Below are 12,375 nucleotides of genomic sequence, written 5' to 3' on the forward strand. Positions count from 1 at the left end.
AATTCTCCACATTAAAAAAAAAGAAAAATTACATACTTTGGTCATTTTCATGTCTCATTATTTGGCATCTCCCATTGTCAAAGCAAATAGCAAGGCAAGGGCAATCTGGCTCCACGTAGCCTTCTGTGCCATGGTACCAATGAATTCCAGCAATACTGATTGCTCCAGTGACATTCACTAAACAATTGAGTTTCATTTTCATCTAAATAAAATCAGTTAGGTTAGTATTTTATATTTTAAAACAGGAGTCAGTATGAATCAGAGTGTTATATAAAGAACACTGAAAAAATTTAAAAATCTGGTTTGGGATGCAAGCTCCATCACTTACTGGTTTACCAATCGTGGACAAATCACTTTACCTGAGTTTCAGTTTTCCCCATTTGTAAAATGAAGATAAAAAAAAAAAATGCCTAGAGTTTTTATGAGACTCAATGACACGAGGTATACAAAAGTGATTTGAAAATAGCAAAGTGTCATGTAAAAGTTGGTTGGTTATTATCACTTTCACAAATGAGTGGATTTATGTAACATCTTAATCCTCAGTAAAAACAAAAGTAGGGGGAGGGTGGAGCTCAGAGGTACAGTGCATGCTTAGCAGGCACGAGGTCCTGGGTTCAATCCCTAGTACCTCCATTAAAATAAATAAATAAACAAAAACCTAATTACCTACCCTCCCCCCTCAAAAAAACTGCCCCAGAAGTAAGGTCAGAGATCCATCACAGCCAGATCTCACAAAGACAAGGTTTTTCTTGATATTATGCTTCCTCAGCCTATTCTATTTTGTCTTCTTTTCAGGACCTGATGTTTAAGTCTTCCATCCTTTTTACAATCTTTAGTAGCTTGCTACAAAAATATCTTTGGTATCTCATGGAAACTTTGGCTTCAGGTATTAGAAGACACAAAGATTAAACCACACATCATCCTACTCATTATCCCTCAGCTTCAATACACTGAGGTCTTGTCCTTTCCAGCTACCAGAAAATCAGAATTAAGAGCATTAATTTACCTTAAAGCAACGCAGAAGTTTTTTTAATTAAACAATTTTAGATGATTGGAGGAAAACCTGAATTGAAGACTTTCTTGATTACATAAACTATCATAATAAATAAATGTGTATACATATGTGAATGATATAGAAAATAATCATATAAAACTATAAATAAAAGTAAAGAATATATATACTTACTATAAAATTCCCCTGATTATCATAAATGTGTATTTCTCCATTTGCCATTCCAAAAAGTAAGATTTTGCTATCTGCGGACCAGGCTACATGGCATAACTGTATACCCTTCAGGTCTTTTCCCCAAATGCGATTCCCTAAAACAAAACATAAAACATAATCATTTCATTAAAAGTTCAAGGTCATGATTCTCCAATAACCTCTCTAAAAATCTTTGTTTCCTGAAAAAGCTCTCACACTCTTCACAGCATTCATGCATTTGTTCAATTTATTCAGTCAATACTGAGCACCTACTATGTGTCAAACACCCTACTAAGCATCTGAAATAGCAGCTGTTTCCAACTTTCCTCCTTCTCTTCTAAACTCTGACTCAGAACCTCACTCCTACTCACTTCCACTTTGGGAAGAAAATAAAAGCTTTCAAAAAAGATATCCCCCATTCCCACTTTCAAACATTCGGAACAGAACTGAAGCCACTTATCCTTTCTGCTTTGCCCCCTAATACACAGAAAGAGGTATGTCCCCAGTCAGACACTAATCTAGGCTAATATCCTAATTTCATCACATACAACTCTTCTCCCCTTTCGTTTTATACTACACTGATTCTCAAAATTGTTTCAATACCCTAAACATGGGTAAGTTCAACTCCTCTGGACCTCCTCAAATGCTGTTTCTTAGGTCTAGGATATTGTACACACCAACCTTCCTTGTAGCTAATGCCTCAGCATAGACATCACTTCCTCCAGGATGCCTTCCCTGATCCCTCTGATTCTGGGTTGCATACTTCTTCCATGTGTTGCTGTATCTTCCCTCCCTTAGCACCTATCACGAGGCATTGTAATTGCCTGGTTACTTACCCATCTCTCCTGATCCAGATCTGAAATTTTTTTTGTTGTACCTAGTGCCTAGAACTACAGCTGTCATTTTGAAGGCTCTCAGAAAATTTACTATTTTCTGTACAAAAAAATTTTTTTAGTAAATTATTTCTCTAATGGACAGAACTTCACACTAAAACAAAAGTCCAAACTCTTAGAAGCCCTAGTGTTATGGATGAACTAGAATTTTAAAGATATAGGTTTTTAGCCTACAAAACACAGCAATGACATGCTCAGTTCTATTAAAAAATGACCAGATGATCATTTCATAATATATAAAAATACTGAATCATTATGCTATACTCCTGAAACTGTTATATATCATTTTCATCTCAATGTTTAAAAAGTGATCGTTAGACCTCTACATACTTTTTGAAATATTTACATATTTATAATACAGTCTAACAAATGTAAAGATAAGTCATATAATTAGGTAGATATATTTAAAATAATTCTGAAAAATTCATTTTTTTCCAGTGCTACTGTAGGAAACTTTTAAATTGTTTTTTTTTTACCTGACTATACTTGAAAATAAATGATTCTTGAATGTCATCAAATTGTAAGGCAACTATTTTCCCTTTTCATGTTCATTTCCCTGTCAGAATGCTAACATATGACAATTAATTTAAACCTCTAAAGATCAAAAATGTCAGCTAAATCTTGATCTTAGCTCTAGGTGCAAAAATGCATTACCGTCCACAGAACCAACTATCACAGCCCCATCTTCGTACACGATGCAGATCTTCTGTCCGTCGGCATTCCAGCTCATACTTCGAACCACTGATTTGTTCCTATTGTTGATCATCTCTTCATACCATGAGCCTGTTTTCACAAATAAAAACAAATTACAAGTCAAAACTCCCATCTAACAAATGGTACTTCAGAGTTGAAAACATGCCATAAAATACACAGTGGGATAAATAACTGCAAAGTTTTCTACAACTTGACACATCAAACTATAAAATCTTCAAATCCAACAGAACAAGATGCAAAATTAACTTAGGTCTTAACTAATAATTGCTTCAAAGGTTATCACAGAAAACACAATAAATGCCCATCTTTTTTTTTCCTCTTTCTTGCTTTCTTTCTCTCTCTTTTTCTTTTTTTACATTTTCCCACTGATTTATTTCAATTTTTTTGTTCAGAATGAATTTTTTTTAATTAAAGTACAGTTAATTATAATGTATCAGCCTCTGGTGTACAGCACAATGTCCCAGTCATGCATATACGTACATATATTCATTTTCATAATCTTTTTCTCTTTCTTTTTTTCTGTCAATTGAAAAATAAAACTTCATTTGCTTTGGAAGAACCAAAACAATTGATTTTCCTCAAAGCCCAACTTTTCCCACTTGAGTGCATCTCACATAACAAGGAAAAAACCAGAATAACTACAATACCTTTATACGTATGCATAAACTCTCCAATGATTGACTATAGGCGTATTAAATATCAGCATATTATGTAAAAACTCTAAGCCTACTTGAAAAAAATTTTAAGCTGTTCATATCACACTGGTGATACCACATCACTAATGCTGAGTGACAAAAACGTTCTTGTACAAGGGGCTGGAGTGAGATGTGACCTGACTCAAGGTATAACCAAATGTGAGATAAATCACAAGGCCATTTTGTTTTGTTTTTGTTTTTAAAAGGCTTTGCTACATTCTGGTACAGGGAACTCTGGCTTGAAGCCAGGCAAATAATCATGCAATGTGGATTAACTAGTCAGAGCAGGGTATCATCAAGTCAAGACTGAGGCTCAGAGAAGACCTACTTTGGAAACAGACAAAGTTTAATCTCCTGTACTTTCACATTCTACTACCTACACACATACACACAGACATAAACTCTAAAAATAAATAAATGAATTCATGTACTACAGCATATTTTAATTGAGAATATTTAAAAGGCATACCCTAAACGTTTTCAAAACAACACATATGAACTAAGGGGCCCTTTTCATTTAAAGATGATGGCTGCAGGCCTCAAGAGAATGTGTATTATTAAGTTATTTTTCTGGTAACGGTGATGCACCTAAATTAATCCTTCTCTCTCTCTTGTGGGCAAAAGGCACAACTTGTGAGCCAGTAGTCAGAGCTGAGATAAAATCTGTATCTGTGGAAGAAAAGGAAGCTACCTGACTCATTAAAGGAAATGAATTATTGCCTTTGACTTCTTCATAAATATGTTCTTATCTACTGAACTAACTCTAGCCACCAACCACAGAGAAACCAATTTTTACTGGAAAACTGAAAAAAGAAAAAGAAAAAAAAGGCTATCTCAAGCAGAAACTATACTGCTAAGAGTCCTAAGTTCAGTTTGGAGATAACCAACAGTCATCTAATTCACCTTCTTAACGCAAGGTCACAGTTCAAAAGAAATAATGTTAAAGGGAAGAGTAGGCAGCCATAAATTCAGAAATATCACTCCTGTGAACTCCTCCTGTTGCTGGTTAAAAAAGGGTCTATTTAAAAGAAGTTATTTCCCCATTCAGATACTGTAATCCAGACTCCATTTTGTGAAAGATTAAATAAACTCTCCCAATATACCTTTATATAACATCCAAACAATGATAAGACCATTTTGATCACTGGTAGTCAACTTCTGGTATTGTTCATTCCATGTGACAACTTGAACAGAACCTAAAAAATTATAAAACAGTTTAGAAACCAAAAAGGGAGCCACAGTTAATTTCAAATTTATATTTTTACAGTAAATACCAAGGGCAGATTAAAATCAATACTGTTCCTGGGCAACTAATATTACTTTTTAATATTACTTTAATATTACTCAAAGATATTCACAGGATGTAGCTACTATTATTACTCATTTCTACAAGAACGCATAACCCTATTTCACATGTTTGTTTCTATTCCATGCCAGCTAAAGTCCCTGTAGGATCAGCTGCAAGAGCTGCCATTATATCTGACGACAGAAACAAATGTAAGTAAAATCTACCCAATTTGCCTGACTCCCAAGGATTATGATGCCCAAAGGGCACCATACTAAGTACTTTTTTTTGGTCAGGGGAGGGGGTGGATATTTGTTTGTGGTTGATGTGTCCCCTATTTCTCTCCCCCCCCTCAACCTTGTTTTCCATCCTATTAGTAACAAACTCTTGAGCATATCTTAAACCTCCGGGTTATATGACCAAATGGGGTTTCTTTCAGTTTTTAATCCCTAAATATTTTAGTGTGTATATCCTAAGAACAGGAGCATTTCTCTTGTAAAACCATTTTACAAATTAGAAAGTTTAGTAATGGTACAATATTATCTAACCCACAGCCCACTTTCAAGTTTTATCAACTGTCCAAATAATGTCCTTTATAGATACTTGTTTTTGTCATTTCATGATTCAGTCTAGGCTCATGTAGTGCATTCAGATGCCTCTTTAGTCTACTTTAATCTGGGACCATAGGATAGACTCCAAAAAAGGATTATATCCTATCCATAGGCAGATATCAGTATTTTTAATATATAAAATATAAAATAGCCACTTTTTTTCACATCTGTTGAAGATGTTATTTAATCATCTGAAAGTTGGTGAATGACTCTAGGCTGTATTAATTATGGCTAAATAGAAATGATTTCTTAAAATATTACCATTATTTAAAAGGATGACATTGTTGCATTAAGTAGACAGTTTCTAAATTCCTAAAGTTAATACTATTCAAATATGATTTAAAAATTTACATGACTCACCACTATGCCCTTCAAGAGTCTGATTCATAGAAAGGTTACTAGGGGCTGCAAGACCCCTCAACTTTCCATCATCTAAAAAAACAAAAACAAAAAAATACTATGGCAAATATCTAAGTGGCAGATTATAAAATTTTGACATTTCTTGCTTTTTTTGAAAGGAGTTCCTATTCCCGGATAATATTAGAAAGATTTCTTTTAAGTATGCCTCATTCTGATCCGCTTTTCTCATGGCAAAAACATGGACAATAACATGTACCCTCTTGCAAAGATGTTTTTCTGGAAAAATAAAGCAAAAATGTGTAAAGGATGTTGTTTATTCAGTATACTAAATATATAACATTATTATTGTTACTTATTCCTTCCCCAAAGATAACACATAAAAATATTTATGAGATACAGATTGAGAACTCTAAGGCATAAGATTGATCAAAAAGCAAAGATTTTGGAAACTGGTTTTTACTAGATTTTACAGAATCTTGTATTTATTCATTCATTCATTCAACAAATATTTATTGAATGGCCACACTGCCCTATGTACTGTGGAAGGTTCTGAATATAAAATGATGAATAAAATAGTTAAGGCCTCTCCCTTCAGAGAGCCTGGAGTCTACTGAGGGGACAGATATTAAATACACCCTCACACACCCACATAACTATGTATATATATATATATATAATTATAAACTGGGGAAGTAAAGGTATAAAAAGAGGCAGTAACAGAAGGGGATTAATTTAGATTGGACAGAGGGAGAACCAGGGAAGGATTTCTGAAGAAATGATATTTATGCTGAGACTGAGGGAGAAACTGGAAAAAGCCAAGCAAGGCAGGGAAAGGGGGGCAGTATTCCGGGCTAGGAAACAGCGAGGCAAAGGCCCCTGAGTAGAAGTGTAGAGCCTCTGACAAACTGAAAAAAGGCCGATGTGGTTGAACTGGGGGAGAATGGCCCAAGAGGAGGCAGAAGTGATGGGCACAGGAAAAATTAGGAAGTCTTTGCAGGAAACAATAAAAAAAATTTTTTTTAGATTTTATCCAAAGAGCAATGTATGCCTTTAAAGACTTTTTTATTTAAAGTGATTTATTCTCCTTGATTACTAATCATATTGTAGAGAATAATACATTAATATGTCATCTCAGTACATTAATCTTCACTTAGAAAATCTGACTAATACATGTAAAATACAGCATTTAAAACATCTATTTAAAAACACTAATTTATGAAACTCTTTTAAGAATTTGTGAGAATGGGAATTATAAAAGTTGCTGCTGAATAAAATTCTACTTTCAAATAACATGTATGTTAAAATATTATGAAAAATATCCTTTATTCTGAAAACAATCTCAGAAAAAAAATACCTAAGTTCCTCTAAAACCACTAGTTCTAATTATCCAGTTACTGTCTTGGTAACATTAACAAGAATGCACATATATAACATCACAATCATCTGTCAAACAATTAAGACAAAATAAATATTGTTGATATACATTAGGTGGATCATTATTTTTTAACAGAAGGTTCTTTCACTCATTGAATCGCTTAAAAATTGTTCTACACACTTAAACCTTATTCTAGTATTCTAGAAACATGTTTCTTATAGCACTGAAAATCCATTCTAATGCCTATAGTGATAGTCACTGTAACCAAGTGAAATTAATGATATGTGATTCTAAGGGTTTACAGGACCTAACATATCTGAAAGTGTGATGAAATAGTTTCATCCTTCCCTTTATTTATATGGTCTGAATTCATAATTCTGCACAGCAGGCATACTTTCTCTTTGTTAAACTATTAAGTAAAGGACTCTTCACAAAATATATTCTGACAGATGAGAATAATTTTTTGGAATTCCACTTTACATGTTGAACAAGTATAATCCACATTGAAACATTGTCTTTTGCTGGCAGCAACTCCAGAACTTGATCATGCAGAAAATTTTGCAAAATTCATCTGAAAGTTCTGATGTTAAAAAAAAAAAAGCCAAAAGTTTTCAATGAGGTAGAGGTAGAGCAAAGCCACCAGTATCCCAAGACTCTAGTGAGTTACATTCCTAAACTCCCCATGACCAATGAGGAAACAAACCAGACTGGCATGGGAACAAAAATTGGGTAATACTGACAGAATTCTTCTAAAAGCATGTACCAATAACCGTTGGATGATGAAAGAAGACACCAATAAAAGAAGGCATTTAAAACCCATGAAAGATTCTTGTGGCGATGTCTAAGTCTGAAAAATCAGGACTGGGCTGGGGATGTTTACTTAGGAATCATCACCCCACAGATGGCATTTAAAGCCATGGGAATGAAAGAATAAGTCTAAAGAGAATGTAAAATGAAGAGAGCCCAGAACCAAGTTCTCAGGAATTCCAACAGTTAGAGGAAAATCTAGTAAAGAGATTGAGAAAGGAGGGAAAAGCAATATATAGAAATACAACAATAATTTTAAAACTTCAGTCCTCCTTTTGTCTTGAAAAACTATGATTCAAGACAGAAGGAAAGGTCAAATGCTGATAAGAACCAAAAATAAAAGCTGTCCATTGGATTTGTAACATGAAAATCACTGGTGAGGGAGAGAAAAGAGGGAGAAATCAAACTGAAACTCAAAGGAGAGAGAGGATAAAAAAGTAATGAGGTCCATGGAAGGAGGGAGGAGGTGGGCTCCAGCAAAACATATGGAAGTTGGCCTGTGAGAGAAGAAAGTCACCCGCCTATCTTAACCTGATGGAAAAAGCTGCAGGCTAATGCTGGTTCTAGTTCCTTTCCTTCTAAGGCAAGGGAGTGAAAACCGGGTACATCACCACAGGGAATGCAAAGTAGTGCAAACTTCCTAGGAGATAAGTTGTCTAAACATATGAAGACGCTTTATAAATAAATGTACATGACCTTTGATCCAGTGGATTCCACTTCTAGAAATTTATCCTAGCAAGTAATTGAAGGTTTACACAAAGAAATATCTTTAATAAATATCTTTAGATATGAAGATATTGTTAGAGACAACCTATATGAAGACATCTAAATGTCCAACACTAGAACTGGTTAAATAAACTATCATATATACCAACATAATGGAATACTAAAGAGCCATTAAAATGATGCCATAGAAGGTGTTTTACTGATGTAGAGGATTGTTACATTATATTGATGAATGATAATAACTTAGCTATTTTGTAGCTAAACTCCAAAATGGTACTTACAAAGTCACATCTTTGCATCTTTAGTACAACACAGTACTTCACATGTACTAGGAATGCAATATCTGGTAATTGTTACTGGAGGATCTGTTGTATCACAACTATGATTATTAAATACAATAGACTGAACTTTTAAGAATCTTCCAGCAATAGTTCTCATATTTATCTCTTTAAAATATGATTTACACTCGTTACATTCCAAAACAAATAATTTACTCCATCTTTCAAGACGCTCAAGAATCTATATGCCATCTTGCTCACTAATTGCAAAGAATACTCTAACCATACTTCATCAAAAGTGCAGAACAGGAAAAGAAGTAATTTTTTTCTTGAAAAGTCTTCAACATAAGTGCATTTCTTAATGTAACTAAAACTTCCTACATGTTTTAAGCAAAACAAAAAATACATACATACACATATGTACCTATATATTTGAAAAACAACAAAGACAAAAATTATTTTCTCTTAACACAGTTAAGAAAACTAAAGCACTGGGAGATTAAATTGCTAAACATCAGAGGTCAAACTCTAATTGGTACATAAGTATCTACCTTCCAAATCTGCCTCTTATTTCATAGAATTAATCTAACACATCAAAACAATTATTCTCTCTCTACTGAGGCTGTCCATGAGCCCTCTGTGTAGTGGTTAAAGCCGAGGGCTTGAAAGTGAGACAAACTAAATTCTGACAGAAGAAATTTTCACATATTGAAGTATGGGGAAGTCATTCTGGCTTATTTATTATTTAACTTAAACTTTATGCTAACTAGAACAGCCTGTTTTGTAGCCTATCAAACATATCTTGTGTATCTGTTTTAATCATTAAAGTGTGCATTGTCCAGAAGTAAAGAATGTCCATTCTGAACACAGAGATAAATATAAATGCTCAGTGCTGGTACTCCTTCAATGATAAGGCTCTCTTCCCAGGAGCCAAAGACAAAGCCAGACTGACTCGTTGTGTAGGAAGCATATACATTCCTTGAAGGAATGTACCATTGTCATGTTTGATGCTGTTTGTTTCAGCAAGAGATAAAACCATCTTCTTTGGAAGTTTCCCAGAACTACCTGAGAGGCTGCTTCCCGCCTATAGTCCTCAGTTTGGCTCAAGTAAAACTCTTTTCTATTCCCATTATTTCAAATCTTATCTGTGTCACTTATTTTCTATGTGACCTTGGGCCATTTATTAACTGCTCAGTTTTCTCATCTGGAATACCTACCTTTCAAGATTATTATGAAGTCAAATGAGATACTGAAGGTTAAACACCCCAAACATAGAAAGTGCTCAATTAATATTCCTAAATACCACTTCAAAGCTGTAAAGCAGTGCTACTCAAAGTGTGGTCTGAGAACCTATAACGTCAGTATCACTAGAAATGCAAATTGTCAGATCCCATTCCAGATCAACTCTGGGGCTAGAGCCCAGAAATCCATTTTAACAACCTCATCAGATGATTCCTAATGTCTGATAATGCTTGAGAAGCAATGCTGTAAGGAATCCAAAAAAATTCAGCTCAATCCTTTATTTTACAAAAAACTGAACTAAAACCCAAGGATATTCAGCAATGTGCTGAAAGACATTCAGAAGTCTTATGGCAGAGCTGAGGTTCCAACTCCAATCTCCTCATCTAGATCTACAATTTAGATTAGGGATCGTCTAGCTCTCCAACCTGGAGCAACACTAGATCCTAACAAAATGTGTAACAGTTTGCTATGATTCCAGAGAACCAGAAAGAGAGAAATCAAGCAATAAAACACAAGAGACTTCTTAATAAAAATGTTTTTAATCCAATTTTCTGTTCTTGAGAACTAGGTGCATACTAATTCACACATCTGAAAATCAGAAAGGATGACATAAACCTGTAAATAATCTGCCAAAATGTGAGATTTTGTAACCTTACTGAAATGCTGATTCGCATCATTTTTATTGGTCTCCTAATAACACAGCACAATAACACACATTGCCTAGGGCAACACAGTGACTCAGTTTTCTTTCCTCATTCTTTTTCATTTTCCATCAATAACTTCAGCCAAATTCATCTAACATTTACATGTGATATTCTCTGAATTTTATTACAAAAATACTCTAGAAAAACACCACAGAATGTTTGGGGTTTTGTTCTTTTCCTTTTGAAAGAATTAGAATTGCATACTGACAAATACCATGAGCAAATCTCACTGAACAAATGATTTCCCATGGAGTTCAAACATTTGGATTTGCATTCCCATTTACCTGTCTGTGTCTCCAATTTCAAAACTTTCAGTAATCCATCTTCACCACCGCATGCTATGAATCCTTGGTCTTTGTTCCAAGATATACACTTCAGCTTCACATTATTGGGAATGGCAATCTGAAAAGCAACCAGATCCACTCTCATAACTCTTCACGAAGGCGTCGGGAATGGGTCTACCCGAGACGAAGGCTGAAGACGAAAAACGGCCAGCCTTGCAGAAGTGCGAGCCGTTATGAAAATGAGCATAGTCCCCTGAACTGCCCCGGGCCCCGCCATTTGGGAAAGAGAATGAACTGCACACAAGACAAGGTGAGTGACTGGGAAAGAACCCAAGAGAGGAGTGACCTGATGGATTTTTTTTTAAAGGAAGAGGGGGTAATGGAGGTATAAACCTATACCATCAATCCATATTCTCTTTGCACACACAGTTTGTCTTCCTTTTTGTTATTATTTTTCTCCTGCTCAGCGGCCCGTGATAATCCAAAGAATTTAAGTCAACTGCATCAGCAACAGGTGACGGAGGAAGGATAGGGAAGCACACAGGGTCCTGCAGCTCCCCCAGAAGGACCTAACCCGGGGCGGGAATGGGAAAGAATCGTGCGAGAGGGCTGCTGGCTCCACCGGGACTATCTCGGGCTCAGCAGGAGGTCCGAGGCTGGACCAGGCAGGAAAGTGGGAGGAGGGATGGCGAAGCCGCGATCACGACGCCTGGCCTCTAAGGCAGGATGCGGGAATCGCCCGCAGGGCGAGCGATCGGAGGAGGAGCGAGGGCGAACCCCGGGAAACTCACTTTCTTGCTCAGGTAAAAGAACATCCTGGGGACCCCGAGAGGACGAGCCCAGCAGTCAAAGCCTGCAACAAAGAAACTTCTAAGTCTCCAATCTAGAGTACCAACGGCTTTCGGAAGCTCCTGTCGCCCTGGCAACCGTCGCCGTCCGGTCGCATCCGGGGCGCCGAGAGACACTTCCGGCGTGGCTTTCGCATCGCGGAGCGTCGTACGCCTGCGCTGACGTCTCGGGGCTGCTGGACCCGCTGTCGCAGGGCCAAATGGGACTTGGACCTGGTAGCTTTGCGTTTTGGCCTTACTGTCCTGCGTCTGGGCCGGAGCAGCGGCCCTCACCCCTCTGCCTCATCGTCTCAGCCACCCTCCGTTCGGGCGGGCTCCGAGGACCGGCCACACCTGGGACGGTCGCGGT

At 36.3% G+C, this 12,375-nt stretch overlaps 1 protein-coding gene and 1 pseudogene across 1 annotated transcript in view; both read right to left on the reverse strand.

Annotated features, from left to right (window-relative positions):
• Window positions 1-12,145, reverse strand: part of WDR35 (WD repeat domain 35) — a 49,166-nt gene extending 37,021 nt beyond the window's left edge. Inside the window, exons 1-7 of the mRNA XM_010947369.3 lie at window positions 11,970-12,145; window positions 11,179-11,296; window positions 5,763-5,834; window positions 4,610-4,702; window positions 2,752-2,880; window positions 1,187-1,320; window positions 37-202 (exon numbers count right to left, since the gene is read on the reverse strand). Of these exons, the coding sequence (XP_010945671.2) occupies window positions 37-202; window positions 1,187-1,320; window positions 2,752-2,880; window positions 4,610-4,702; window positions 5,763-5,834; window positions 11,179-11,296; window positions 11,970-11,993 (736 nt within the window). The 5' untranslated portion in view covers window positions 11,994-12,145. The remainder of the gene's footprint in view (window positions 1-36; window positions 203-1,186; window positions 1,321-2,751; window positions 2,881-4,609; window positions 4,703-5,762; window positions 5,835-11,178; window positions 11,297-11,969) is intronic.
• On the reverse strand, window positions 6,962-7,957 carry LOC141573396 (E3 ubiquitin-protein ligase RNFT1 pseudogene; annotated as a pseudogene).
• Window positions 12,146-12,375: the final 230 nt, after the last annotated feature.

This window comes from Camelus bactrianus, chromosome 15 (genome assembly GCF_048773025.1).
Source record: "Camelus bactrianus isolate YW-2024 breed Bactrian camel chromosome 15, ASM4877302v1, whole genome shotgun sequence".
NCBI classification, from domain to species: domain Eukaryota; kingdom Metazoa; phylum Chordata; class Mammalia; order Artiodactyla; family Camelidae; genus Camelus; species Camelus bactrianus.